This window comes from Spea bombifrons, chromosome 2 (genome assembly GCF_027358695.1).
Source record: "Spea bombifrons isolate aSpeBom1 chromosome 2, aSpeBom1.2.pri, whole genome shotgun sequence".
In the NCBI taxonomy this organism is placed as follows: domain Eukaryota; kingdom Metazoa; phylum Chordata; class Amphibia; order Anura; family Pelobatidae; genus Spea; species Spea bombifrons.
This window is the reverse complement of record NC_071088.1, coordinates 114846452-114861769: the sequence shown is the minus strand read 5'-3', so window position 1 is coordinate 114861769 and position 15318 is coordinate 114846452. Positions and strand designations below refer to the sequence as shown.

The window sequence follows — 15318 nt, the reverse complement described above, 5'->3', positions numbered from 1 at the left end:
GCCATTTTAACTTGTGTGTGTCACATTGTGTGTCTGTAACAAGGCCAAACAGTCAAGAGTATGTAAACTTGATTTGGGCCATTTGGGTAATATCTGTTATCACTATGATTAAAAAAGGAGCCAAACATCAATGTGAAAATTAAATGGCTTCATATGATCAGTAGTTTTAAATAAATCAGTCATGTGATCAGTCATATTTTCAAAATCAATGCCAACATTTTACAATTTCGGCCAGGGTATGCACACATTTGAGCACAACTGTACATTTAACATGACAGGATCAACACTGAAACTCATTACCAGTATGTGGTTTTTTGTTTTTTTTTTAACTTATCCTACTTATCAGCAGGGATCAGTTAACACTCCAGTGATCACGTGAAGAAACACAGTCACACATCCTACTGCGACATGGTCAAGTGGTACCAGGAGCCAGAGTGCCATTAACTATATTGCCAGTGATTTTTAGGTATATTTCCAGCGTGGTTTGTGCTTACAGTTATGTGTCATTGGTTGTAATCATGTGTTCTGTGAAGTGTATATATGGCAAGATATTTTTTGTATACAATTGTATGCATTTGCTTGCTGTGATGTTCCTCACTCAGACTTTTTGGACTTTGCTATATTTGTCAAATAAGATTATCTACTGTAATTTGGGTTATGAGCTGCAATAAACTCTATATTCACTAGGTGGCAGCAACTTTCATGATGTACATTGTACAAACAAGGCTCAAATCTAAGCTGTTTTATTATTTGTACATTTTAATATTACATTTACATTTATAAAATGTGTGCCATTTTAAGCAAAAATCAGCATTACTGTTGAATCTTGTAATTTAATTTGATAATCTAAAGACCAGTGTTTTTTGTTGTCTTACATTTAAAGGTGCAGACTTTAATTCAAGTGACAGGTGAGGGGTCTCTTTAATTTTTTGTGGGGCCTCCCTTACCAGTGCTTGGGAGAATTCACTGCTCCCTCTGTCTTTTTTCATATTGCTTCTCTAAGATCTAAGGTGTTGCAATTGCCTCTCTAAGATCATTGCTGATGTCTCTCCTTTTTGGCATTGTGTTAACACATACCTGGATGCTCTAGACCAGCAAACTGCTAAAAATTCCGCTTTTATAGAGGTGGTCGCACTTGCTAATCATCACTTAATCAAGGGCATTTGATTCCTATGGAAGCAGTAAGGGTGGACTTTACACATGGCTTCTCCATTTTGGCTTTATTTTTGTTGAATAAATCATGAGACTGTGTAAAATGTCATGCGTTGTTCATCTGAGGTTGTATTTACCTAATTTTTAGACCTGCTAAGGAACAGATGATTGTTATTATGTCCTGATATGTAAAACAATAGAATTCAAAAACAGCGTAATTTCTTTTTCACACCAATGTATATCCAGAAGACTGCACAATATCAGGATAATTATGTTAACGTTCATAGAACAATATAATATTTAGTGACATAGAAACATAGAAAGTGACAGCAGATAAGAACCATTCATATCCCCCCGTCACGTCTTTCTTCCAGGCTAAATATGTTAGGATCATTTAACCTTTCATGGTAAAATTTTATCCTGCAATCCATGAACCACTTTAGTAGCCTTTCTCTGAACTTTCTCCAAAGTATCTTTATTCTTCTGGAGATACGGTCTGTGGTCCGGCTCCGGCTCACCAAGATGCTATTGCAGTCGAGATGGGTGCAAGTTTTAGAGTGCCTCCGCCGGCCGCTTAATGATTTTAAAGCGCCCAGCGTGCCTGCACCATGCCGCCCATTGCCTCAGTGAGGCTCTTCGTCCCGCCCCTTTAAAGATGCGATGAGCCGAAGAGTTCCTTGTGACAGGGAGAAGAACATGTTGGAGGAGAGCAGTCTGCAAGGGAAGAAGCCAGCAAAAAAGTAAGTATTAAAAAAAAATTAGGGTGGAAGGGGACCCATATTCAAAGGGGTGGGCTGCCTTGGCCCAACAATTAAATAATACATAAATCAATACACAAAAGGGGGTGGGTGGCTGTGGGCAATACACATGGGTACACATTAACCAGTACAAAAAGGGGCATCAATACACAAGTGAGGGGGGCTGGAGACATCACATAAATCAATACTAAGGGGGCTGGCTGGGGACATCATATAAATCAATACACAAGAGTGTGGGGGTGTACATGAACAAAGGTGGCTGGGTGGGGGCACAAATACATATGGGGCAATACACAAGGGTGTGTGGTGGTAATATATTAAAACTAAAGGGGGGACCTGGCGGGGGATCAATACACAAGGGGGAAAATACACAAACAACAAACCATTGTGGAAAGCATTTTTTATGCTTTGTGTAGCTTAACCGTTTCACTTACCCCTGGCGTGCGCTAACCGACTGCACTGACCTTAGAGTCTGGTGAGCGGCGGTTTTCAGCAAGGCCATGGGGAGCAGCATGGAAGAGCTGCTGAATTGTCGCCCGCCCGCCCTCCCATTTTATTTATATATAAAAAAAAAAAAAGCTTATTAAAAAAAAAAGAGTGAATATTGTTTTATTTGTCGTGGCTTTTATCGGAGTTAAGTTGCTCTCTGCAAAGGGAGTGAACAATGGGTTTTTTTTTTATAGGTGTCAGGCTGAACGGCTTTGGGGCAGTTGGCCTGGTTTAAATTATTTGATTACTCTGTGGTTTGGGCCAAGAGTTGCTGTTTGGTTTGATACTTGTTGATACAAATTGTTCTGATTGTATGGTTATTGTATAATAAATTGGTATATAAGCTAAATAAAAGACCACGGCCTTTGTTCATCCAAAATTGTTTCAGTTGTCATTTATTTATTATTGGTTACAGTTGGTTACAAACATTTATACCATACAACCACATGCAACCTTTCGTGTTCGTTTTAATGTTCGCCCGAATACGAATGCACAAGTCTAGTAATAACAATGCAACCTGAGCATTATAAGACAAACATCTTCAAGATCACAAATAAAAGCAGGTTGATTCATTGTATTAATCCTTAGTGTATATAACAAAAATATGAAAGTTTATATAATAAAGTGGGTGGAGAAATGCACAATTGTAATTATTGTACTCATTACAAACATCAGTTCTTGTACTGCTGAATGTCCAAAGCCTTCCTAGAAGTAATTCTTAAAACACAGGCACTAATATAGAAAATTAATCTGCATGGTTGAAAGTGGTGCATGTGGCTAAGAGTGATATCTGTGGCTGATTAATGGTGTCTGTGTGGCTGAGAGAGCATGCATGATGTTGTTTGCCCAAACTGTGCAAGGTCCCTGTTACTCAACTACCCTCACTGAGTTTTCCTTCTACCACTCAGAATATTATATAGAATAATAATAAGAATGATTATTATTATTACTGACAGGAGATTGCTCCTCTTGAAATCAGAGGCATCACTTTCTGCACATAGACCCTCTGCAGAACTCATGTGATCCAGCACTGGAGATGACTGGCAAGTATCTGTGTCTTCTCACTATAGCACATGAGATGCATTCGACCAAATGCATATCCTGTAATGCCTAGACATTGAGTGGTGAGGAAACAGAGCAAATGCATATGGGGGAAGTGTGATGCATGCGTTTGCAAGGGAAAAAAGTAAATTTAAAGGTGATACCTATGCATATAGCAAGATACAATAGAATTATGGCAGTGTGCATTCTAAGTCGAGGACAGTCCCAATACATACATTTGCCAGAACAAACAACAGCTGGGACTTAACCCTGGTTGTTGTCTGCCACAGGAGTTTTGGCACCTATGCAATCAACAAACTGTAGTGGAAAGTACCAAGATAAAAACACAGTAAACATTTTTCTCCAGTAGTAAGATAAAAATAAGTAAATTCATAGCTATTTTTTATCCCTGAATAGAACAGATGTTTTTGACAGAGTAATCTAATATTGTAATTCATGAGGACATAGTTCAAGCAAGTCGGTTTCAGTCTATGGCAAAAAAAACCAAAAAACAGTCTATGGCACAAAGAACTAGCGTCACAATAAAACCGTTTTAAATTAGTGTTTTGAATTCATTTATAGTGGGCCTCGGGAATCACACTCAAATAATATTCCTCTGCATTTTTATTGTGTAGCCTGCTAAAAATACTTTTATAGTCAAATATTTATATTCAAACATTAGTAATTTTACAAATCATGCAACTGTTTTTTTTCTATAAAGAAATATCAGCAAAGGTGGCATTACCAAGTAAGAAAGTTAAGCAGCTCCTTAGGGTCCCATAGACATAACACATGCTTCCTTGTTCAGAAGTAGGACCAAACTAGTCTTACTTTGCAGTTAAAGATTCACTCAAGCCATCATATGCAAGAAGGGTGGTCTCCTGGTAAATGCTTGGGTGATTCTGTAGAATCTCCCTATATGCATTTGCTCCTTTCTATGCCCCCCTTTGAATCAGGCTATGTGTTCTGCAAAACATCTCCTGCCACATGATATACTTACTGACAGTCAGCTCCAGCACTGGCTAGGCGACCATTCTGGGAGTGAGGTTCTAACAAAACTCTCCCCGGCCATGTGCATAAAGTATTCCCATTTATTTCAATGGAAGCACTTTCCTGCCACTGATGAGCTGCTTCAAGCATGATGCATTGGACCACCAAAGTGATTTTTTTGGTAGTTTTTTACTTGACTATTGGTCATCAGGAAAACATACCCTTTCTGCCTAGAATCTTAGTTGTCCCTAAAAAAGGGACATTGTCAGAAGCAAAACCATGTTCCAGTTATTCCAGCGTGTATACCACCAAGGTGGACAAGCCAAAAGTAAAAGCTGAGCACAGAATATTTTATTTTCCTTTAGGCTATTTGAATTAGGCCCATCTTTGGAACACATGAAAACTATTGTTCCTGGATATCATAGATATATAGTCAAGCACCAATGACAGTTTACAAATACATCCTAATATCTATTCATCTATTTGCCAAGAAAAGCACACACCGTACTCACTTATTCTTTAAGACAATTTTATCAATGATGCCATCCATATAGCCAAATATTTAGAAATATAACCTCATTATCACTGTCTGTTTATAAACACACAATAATTGTATGAATCACTCGCACTCCCTCCCACTACCTTTTTTGCTGACCACTTCCATGCCTCGCAAGTCTACTTCTGTGTCTCACATCTTCTTGTTCTTCTCTTTTCTCTCTTCGTCCGATCTCCGCGGACATGACCTCCCGTTTTGCCCTGAGATAACCCCTTATGAACTTTGGCCAAAAGTTTGCCGTGGGGGGGGGTGCTTTGGGGGGATTATGTCTGCAGAGATGCGGACTAAGAAAAAAGAGAGACGAGAGGAGAACAAAAGGATGCAGAAGCGCTTGGCAGAGAAGGTAGGGAGATATTCAGAGAGGATGAGAGAGTCAACAGATATAAGAGTGAGGATGTTAGAGACCGAGAGTAAATGTGGGCGTTGACAACAAATTGCTTGACCCCTTCTAAATTTACATATTAATTTAAAAAAAAGAAAAAGCTTGAATATAAGACTACCCTATAGGAATTTTTCATATTTAATAAAAACAATTATAATTGAGGAAAATGCATTTCTTGTTTTTATTTTATTTACCAACATGCCCCCCAGTTATGCACATCTGCCCTGGCTTGCCACTCTGCCCTCTAGATATGCCACTCTGCCCCCCCGACTTGTCTCCCCATACTCCTTGGAGGCAGTGGGTGGACGTCTGTGTGATGCATCTAGACAACCTCTGTTGCCGTCCGGGGCTTCTACGACGGAGCACCAGAAGGTCATGTCACGCCGGCGCTGAAGCCCAGGCGAAAGTGCCAGGCAGCAGCAGAGGTTGTCAACGCGTATCAGACATCCACCAGCTGCCAGAGAGGAGGATCCAGGTCCCCTGCAGCACTGTGGAGTATCTGGATCTTAGTCTTATATTCAGACCTTTAATTGAGGTTGGATTATAAGAAAACCTTGAATATAAGAAGAGGGGCATTTTTCTAACCAGTTGCTTTGTAAAAAAACCTCTACCCATGCTGGAAAATCTTTGATGAGAATAAAGGAAGGAACATTGAGAATATTATTTTTGCAAGTATGTTACATACTTATCTCAACTTCCATGAGGGTTCCTATAATAGCAAAAATAAAAGTGTATTCCCCAGATGCACTCATTCACTTCTGGACACACAAAAAGGGCATTTTAGGAAGAAAACAGAAGACTCCATTGAGCCCGTATTACAGAAGAAACTGCTCGAGGAAGCAGAGAAAATATAGATCTGTTCCCCTCAGTATTCCTTAACTTCCGCTGCAATTCTTGTGCCTCTCACAACCCTGGTACACATGGATCTGTAAGATAATTGAAACAAATTAAGTGGGGAAAATGGGCAGTTGTGGAGGTAGCCTTGAGGTGGCTTAATCTCGGGGTAGGAGCTTCTTTTGCCAGCACTGATATAACATCCACCTCCACCAACGATATACTGTGGGCATTTCATGCAAACATTTTTCCACATTTCACGCTCCCTCACTTAAATTATTTAAATCGGGATCATGCCAGGCGTCACCATAGCTTCCTTGATTCCATTGGAACATAAACCAGTGCAACAAACAATGTTTCCTTGGAAAACATGACCCTTTCAGTTAATATTCTTATTGATGCAGTATTTTGCTCTTAATCTAATTTAAATGTTTATATTAACGAACCTCCAGCTAGAGCAACTGCAGACACTTGGGGAATTGTACGATTTCTATAAAGACTTTGTTTTCATTTTTTTTTGGTGCCAGTGATTTTTCTTGTTAATCTAAATAGTAAACAAGACACATTTGTTCTTAAATGAAATAGAAATGTAATGTATTGTAAACTCACAAGACCAAGGCTCTCTTCTCCTATACCAAGACGTGTTAATGTATATTGTTAACATAAATAATGTTATTGTCAGTTTTTAATGTTATTTTTCAATCTCTTATTGTAACAGCGTTATGGGATCTACTGTAGAAGGTGTTTTGATCCTTTTGTCCTTTTTGCCTCACACATTTAGTTTTAAGTTACTTTATAAATGCAGGTTTGTTTTTGTAGCCCTGTAACCAATGTGTTAAATAAGATGAAAAAGGTAATTAGGTTCAGTAAGTTCTTTAGACATTATCACATCGGCAGTGCAGTTCATCGAGGCTGTGTGACCTGCTGATTTTGTGTCCCTACCGCCCCCTTCATCACACTAACACTATAAAAGCACATTGTGCAGACTCATTTCTGTTCCTGTTGGTCCACCATGAAGAACATATGTATTGTGCTGTTGCTCTTACCCTGTGTGGTTCTTGCAGCACGCCTGCCTAGGGCTGGTAAGACTGAGTATACAGTAACCTTTTCTTTACAGGATTTAACAGTAAACTGAAAGAAAATGTCTTAACGGTGAAGTATGAAAGTAGACCATTCAGTAGAGTAACATATCTGTGGTATTCTACAGTACTGATGGACTAAATAACTATAAATAATTTTACATATCATAGAGGGCAATTACTTCTTTTCTCAAAGCTTTCTCTATTTTGTAAATTGCTTATATTTTCTGCAAGTACTTTTTAAAATTGGATTTTACTGCTTGATTGCTGAATCCTGGCATGAATACTATAGAATATTATAGAACTGGCATACATATTATAGTTAGTAGAATAGAGATAAATACCAGAATATCTCATGGGTACTATGCATACTTACTTAGGGACAAAATCTTTAGAATAATGTTACATAGAGGTCATATTATTTAGGACCCAAGTCCTAAATAATATACGCACATGCTGTCATAATTACAAAAATTTATTATATGTGAGATTTTACAGTATTTAATTCTGTATTAATACTTATACTGTAATAATACTTATAATAATACAGAGCTTAATGAGTTAAAAGCAAGTATCCCTTATCATTCAGGGGCATGCTCAACTTGTGGAATATTTTTTGCTTTTTTTTTTTACTTTTCATGAAGCTACTATAATTCCTTCAAAGGTAAAAACCGATTCTATATTCTTTAAAATCTATAGATATAGAAATGAAAACAACCACATAGTGCAGTAACTTCCTGTGATGTAGTAATCAAATGTGAATGCACTTACAGAATGGTTGAATTCAAATGGCGTGTTCAACTTTCAGAAGAAGAAAAGGTAGTCTTCACGTGGATACGTGTCTCTGGTCAGGAAATACCAATCCTCCTCTGTGTGGTCACTGTCTCAACGTGTTTCGCCTCTTAGTGGGCTTCCTCAGGAGAACAATTCAAAATAATCCGCTGTATTAGCGGAATTCAACCATTCTGTTGCATTCACATCTGATTACTACATCACAGGAAGTTACTGCACTATGTGGTTGTTTACATTTCTATATCTATAGATTTTAAAGAATAAGGAATCGGTTTTTACCCTTGAAGAGCCTCTTTTACCAGCTAAGTTTGTGAGTGCATATACTCATTACACATATTGATTTTCACAAACGTTATAACACTATCAGATATATTTTCTCTTTTTACTATATACACATGCGCCCCGATTGCTGTTTCTGTATGTTTTCCGAACACTGAGAGGACTGTTTTGTTGGGCAGCGGCAGTGTAAAATAGGGAAGTATTTTTTACTTTTTTTAACTTATTTTTGATTTCTCAGTTTTTTCACTTTATTTTTTGGACGTGACAGGGTGTTAAAGGTTTATATTTTCTGGTTACAGCACATATGGTATGGTAATTCTAGCTCATCTTTCTCGGGGCGTTAAATTGTATATTTCTTAAATAATTCTTTGTAATCTTTTATTTCTTACTAGGACAGAATAATGGCAAATCACTATTTTCTGCTACCAATTCTGAGATTACAACTATCTCTGAGCAGTTGTATGCGGCAGATGTAAACAGAGCCACGAATGCTGACATAACTCTGAACCTGCAGTATAGAGCATCCAGCTCCCAGACCAGCTCAGGACAGGATTTTTCCAGCCAAAAGTAAGCTGAAAATAGTAGATATGAATGGATCGTATTGTTAATTTTTTTCTCACTGTTGTAAGACCTCAATTTTACTTGACTTTGGGTCTTATATATCTATATATATATTGTTTCATATATTATATATACACACACAAAGGAATTACTGAAATGTGAAAAATAAACCTACTTTATAAACTCCCATTTATGAAAAAGTGATATGTTGTAGCATAGCTAGAATTTGTAGATTGACAATAATGCAAAGCACTAAATTACCCTAAAATAATGCATTTTTACTTGGCTGTAGCTAGCTATATCAGCATTTGAAGCTTTTAGTTTTAACATGCTGTGCAGTTAATCTTTTTGAACATTTATAATACTTGGTAGTTGAAACCAGATACTGATTCATACAATTGTCTAAATCAACTAATTATAAATATTATGCAAGACATTACCTATGGCTGTACCTTTGTTTTCAACATGCTGCTTTTTCCATGATTTCTGTCTAATTTCATAAACCCTTCCTAAAAACATTTTTTATTATGTAAAATGTTGTAGCATTTCATTTTTTTCTGGGAAACACTTGTCATAAAAGCAGGGACTTTGTCAAAGCACAAAGAAACATTAAGAGGAAAGAATACAATGAGAAATCTGCTAAAGATTATTTTGGATTACTTTGGATTCTATGCTCTTTTGTTTCATGAAGCTGGAGTGCAAGTGTGCAGATATCATGTTAGATCAGGGCTTGTGATCAGATAGATCCACAGAAAAACGGCCACAGAAACAACAGCACTCCACTCCTTGAAAGCTTTGCAATGCTGTAGAATACAGCAAACACCGAACGTAAACAGACCACAGAGCTGATTTTGAGGAGTGGAGTACTGTGGTTTTTGTGCCCATTTTCCTGTGGATCCGTTCGGAGAACTGGGGGTCTCTGCAGGTGCACCTGCCTCAGATGAAGTTTGGAGTGTGCCATGTGTTATAAACCTGGGACCTAACTTGTTTTCAATATCTACACAGAGACTGACATTATAAGACAGCATGAGTGGTAGGTTCTCTCACTCTTATATTGTGACTAGATATAGCCCTGCCTGATGGGAACAGGAGACAAGTGACTGGATTATAAGCAGGGTCATAGCAGGTTGACAACTATTTTCCTTTTACAAACATAGCTCCTTTCAGGAACAGTCTGGGAAAGGTTGCAGCTGAAGGATATCGGTATCTTTCCCTGCAGCCTGAATGCCACATTCAATGCTCTTAACATGCCTCAAAACAAGTTGTGTACCTACGTCTATGCAAACCTTAATGAGGGCTAAAAATCAGAAGACCTTGCAACATTGCTCAGGACAGCAAACCCCCACCCCAGCTTCTAAGAATTGGCACCCACCAATCGGCTTCCCAGGGGCTGTCGACTTGTATATACAGGATCTCCTTTGTGAATGATGGATTACAGGTCATTGAAGATGTTTGAGCAATGACCAAAAATAGCCTGACATACCTAGAAGCTCAATGGCTTGGCCAAAGAGTTCCCGCTATGTTGGTGGCAACAAATTAGATGTGAAGGCAGAAAGGAAAGGAGTTCTAAACATATATTAATTTAATGTACATCATGAGCAGTCTCAAGACGTCTTATGTAATGCCACAAGCACTTCTTGCACAGGATACATTGATTCATAGAGCTTTAAGGCTAGTTTTGGAATTTTCTGTGGAAGCCCTCTGTTTTCCAGTTTACAGTTCCCCTGCTCCTCTACTATAAGACAGGGTAAACTGAACCATAGAGGAGGGACAACCACTAGAAATTTTAAAATGGGTGAGAAGTCATTTTTAAACCTTTAATGTCTTAAGAAGGACATCAGTTTGAGCAGTTCTGCCAGCACAACACATTCAATTAGATTGAATTTTATCTGCCATTTAAATTGGGAATATGTAGTATTCTTTACATATCTAAGATTAAATGCTGTAGTGGTCCAGCATCTGTGGTACTCAATTTAATCATAGAATTCTATTCTATTTGCCTCTTCTTTCTGCATTCATGTTTTTTGCTTTTTGTAATAAATGGATGCTTTTTTTAGGCTGTTTAGCTATGTCAACGAAGCCAAGCTGTTTGCCCGCCCAACCTTTGCCCGCCTTCTCAATCTGCTTGACAATTATGCCAAGACAACAGGGACAGCAGAGTCCGTTTCTAGTACAGAGCTGCAGGAACAAACCGCCTTCATAGACGAGATCTTCAGAACCTCAGTCATAACCACATTGTCTAATTTCCTCATCTCCAAAGGTGAAGCTTCACTTTGAAATCAAATTTGACAGTAGTACAAAGTATAGATCCTAAGGCCAGTGGTTACCTGATTTTGTTCTGCTATAAACAATGTTTTAAATTACATTATAATGAATTGGTAACAAATGACTGTAACACTTTCATCTCCTTCTTTCTTCCCCTAAGAGGGACCCCATTATTGGATTATGTATAAAAAGTGACCTTGGTGCATTTGAAAAGTTGGTTTATCACCTTAGCAAACAATGGAAGGTTTCCTCTGATTGGATCATTCAATCTGTTGCTAAAGCGATACTACCACTTTTAAAACTTTGCATCAAGGTCACTTTTTATAAACAACCTTCAATGTCCTAAGCAGCTGTTTATCTGTTCACTGCACTCATGGATACTAGAGAACACACATAATGGAGACTTGTTATAGCCAATTGCAAGCTTGTAAGCTTGTAATTAATTGCATGTGTATGCTATAGATATATATAGCTATCTCTTTTTAGATAGCTTGTATACAAAGCACATACAACCGCAGCATGTCCTGCAGAGCTACTGTTTAGTGAAATTCCTACACTGTCCCTAGACACCATAGGAAGGTGTTAAAGATCCTAGCTGAATCCACTGTGGCAGGGAATTAGACATCAAAGTAATGCTATCGGCAGCAATTCACGTACATGTTTTCATTTTAGACCTGTAAATCATGGTGGATTCAGACATTCTATGTACTACTCATTATTATATTTTTCACATGTAAAAGCAATGTTGCCTCATGTTCCTTTTTCCCCATAGTTAAATGTTTTATGTAAAGCAATACACTTTATCTAACTTTATATGGAACTGTTCAGTGTTCTTCATAACATAATTGTGAGGGCATTGTACATTTTTCTTTTTACTGCCCCCCCCCCTGAGAAGTTCATAAAGTTTATTGTTACTTTGGAATAGCTTTTACATTCTTCCACTCATTGTCAACAATAATGTACAATAATATGTTACAGAATATATCAATATCCAACCTGGACTGATTCTCACAAATGGTTTTTGTTGCCTATAACAGGGTAAGACCTGACACAATAGGTGTTTCCTTGCAGTTTGTCTGGCTTCAGTGCTGAGTGCCAGGATACCACATAATATCCTGACACTCAGCATCAACAGACCCTGCATTTCCCTTCCTCCTGATTAAGGCGCCCCAGGTGGCTGCCTTTCTTTTGCAGTCCAGCCCTTGGTATAGTAGTCTGTGGGGTGTTAATCGCGGAAAAAGTTCTGTCCGTTGCCGTTTCTGAGATTTGTCTTGTTAACAGGTTATTACACCTCAGTGGACAGTTTTAAGGCTGACTTAAAGGAGATGTGGTTTGGACTGTACACGCGTACTAGGGGTCCTTTGGATTCTTCAGGCTTTGAGCATGTTTTCCATGGTAAGATGATGTGGCTAATACATTTACAAGGGGATGTAATTATATTATGACTTGAGTTAACTTTCTTCATCTTCATGAACCTCACCTTAAAGAACCTGTGTTGACCAACTTGACCACCATTGATTTAACACCTCCTTGGGCCGGTCAGATGAGATCAGAGGATATCCCCAACCAGCCTATACTCCTCAAAACTGAGATGGTGGGGCAGCTACCCAGGACAGTAGGGCAGACCCTGAAAATCGGGACCGTCGCATGAAAGCTGGGATTGTTAGGAGGTATCCCAGACCCTCCAAACAATCTGTCCATCAAGTCCCCAAAAATCTTATGAGATAGTGTAGGGCTGAGGTGGCCTTTGTACCAAAATTTGTTAGGGACTTAATGTGCTAAGAGTAAGGTTATGCAGTGGCATAGTAAAATGTGACATCTAGGAACAAGATGGTCTTGGGTGGGTACATGCCAGTGGAAGGAAGGAGAAGTTTTTTGTTTTCTAGGCATGTCAAATATACTAGCTATTCAATTGATCATGCTGAAAATCAGAAATGATGGAGTAATAGTATCACTTTATGACAAATGTATTGTTTATTAATGATATTTCATCTCAAAAAGGTGAGATTCACAGTGGAAAGATATCAGGATTCCATAACTGGGTACAGCTCTACCTGCAGGAGAAGTCTGGCCAGGTCAACTACCTCAGCTACAGCGCTGATGGAGCAGTGAGTAAAAGTCATATGATATATACAAGGTCAGATTGAGGAGTTTGAAGTCTTGGAGCAATTATACAAAAGAACCCCTCTCTTCTTGCGGCCAAATCTTTCTCCACCTCAACACAATTTAATAATTAATGTAAAATTAAGAAAATGGTTTATTGCAGATTCCTCTACATTCCTTCATGAGGTCACACCTTGTTCATATATATTGTTGACATCACATTATGTCCCACCTTATCAAGGCAGGACCACTGGACATGTGCAAACGAGGGAATAACCTCTAGTGTAATATACATACCTTCATAATACCTTACATTTATTACACAGAGGAATATTATGTGCAAAAGTTAAACTACCCTCTAGCATTTTCAGTTGTTTTATTCTGTTTTCATTTATAAAATACAGGCTAACTTAACACCAGGTAGACACACCATGTAGAAGGTATAAAAAAATGGTGTTGTTATATGCTGGCTCGGCAGAACAGTGCTCATGTTCTGGAATTATTAACGGTACAGTGCTTAGAGTGTCATGGTAACATCAACATATGGTACATTGCAACAAAAGCTTTAGAGGAGATAATCAACTTGTTATTTTAGATTTTTTGCCTGATTCCAGCTATTATCTTGTGATCAGTGGCAGGTTTAAAGTGCAAGAGCCTTTAGACAGGCATGTTTACCTGTAAGTTTAAATTTGTATAACTTTTGAATGGCTACTAGACATACTCACCCACTTTTTTCTTTTTTCCCAGTGGACTTCATATCCTGATGTATATGGATTCCAGTTCAAATGGTCCACCTACTTGAAAACTCTTGGCTCATTTTTTCTGGGATCTAGTCCAGAGTTTGATGTAGCAATGTTCACTCTTTGCTATGTAACCCGCCCTGATAGTCTGTAAGTATTTAATTACTGAAATGTGTCAGTCGCAACTGGTGGTTACTGGGTTAATATTTAATCAATAGTATAATTGATGGCAAAATGGCTATTCTGTGCTATAAATAAAATATTATTGAAATCTGATTATTTGCTCAGAATAACATTATATACCAATATAAATCAGAAGAGGGCAGTATTGTACTGGGTGGAGCCACATATGCATTAACCTTATTAATATATTTTAATTAAAATAAATAATGTAGTTTCCCCTTCATGATGTGATTCCCGATTTAGCATGTTTGTAGGAACTTTATAGCAATTGCCATCAAAAACTAGTTTTGGGAGTATGGTTTTTCTGCTGACATATGGTCAGCATGATAGTTTTTTGTTTTTAGCACTTGTTGGCCCCTTTACCTGTATTATGTGCATATAACAATTCAATTTGCTATGAGCAACAAAATGTATTTGTTTTTATCCTGAATAATGAGAATTTAGTGTTTTGACCCAGAACAGTTTTGTCTTGAAGAGTATCGCCCTATATCAGGAAGTGTCTAAGTAACATGTAATGAAGCAATTGGCATTAAGCATATAGAAAACATGTGGTTTTTGTGGAACTCAAGGACTGAAGTTTGATGTATATTTTCTTTCTCATGCAACCCTATTCTTTAGCATTATTGAAATAAATTATTTTTGTTCTAGGTGCACTGTCAAATATGGAGGTATCACTCTGCAAATCCAAACCTGGACCTGGGCCAACTCTTCCTATGGAAATGGCAAAAGATATGTAGCATCAGCTTACCCCAGTGTCTAGTAAAAACTGGTGGGATTTGCATTTAAATGTAATTAAAGTTGTCCCTGGCACACATCTGTTGTCTGTCTTCTACTTGTGCGTGCAGTTTTCCTTGTGGACTGAGGTTATCTCCAAATGAATATAAATAATAAATACATATAAAAGTATTGAGAATTTTTTGTATTTATATCTTTCAGTTCAGGGCAGGACCAAAGGTATCTAGTGCTAGTGACATATTCTGGCTTAAGCAGACTAGGTGGTGGTATAAAAAACAGGTTTGGGTTAATAGGGTGGGATAATATTCGCCTCCTGTCTTTAATAAAATCTATATTTTCATACGCAAAGCTAGGAAAATCTAAAATTTTAAAACAGACA

The 15318-nt window shown here is 37.9% G+C and overlaps 1 protein-coding gene across 1 annotated transcript; it reads left to right on the top strand.

Moving 5' to 3' along the window:
• Positions 1-7165: 7165 nt before the first annotated feature.
• LOC128473532 (uridylate-specific endoribonuclease D-like) lies at positions 7166-15016 on the top strand. The gene is made up of 7 exons (XM_053455785.1): positions 7166-7284; positions 8745-8919; positions 10971-11173; positions 12460-12573; positions 13180-13286; positions 14029-14171; positions 14853-15016. Exons 1-7 carry the CDS (start codon positions 7215-7217, stop codon positions 14962-14964), a joined length of 924 nt encoding a protein of 307 aa, XP_053311760.1. The 5' UTR covers positions 7166-7214; the 3' UTR covers positions 14965-15016.
• Positions 15017-15318: the final 302 nt, after the last annotated feature.

Excerpts from the sequence above, each read along its gene's own strand:
- LOC128473532 (XM_053455785.1), top strand. The coding sequence starts at position 7,215 with ATGAAGAACATATGTATTGTGCTGTTGCTCTTACCCTGTGTGGTTCTT. Across the intron at positions 7,285-8,744 it reads AGCACGCCTGCCTAGGGCTG|GACAGAATAATGGCAAATCA; the intron begins GTAAGACTGAGT and ends ATTTCTTACTAG. Across the intron at positions 11,174-12,459 it reads TAATTTCCTCATCTCCAAAG|GTTATTACACCTCAGTGGAC; the intron begins GTGAAGCTTCAC and ends TCTTGTTAACAG.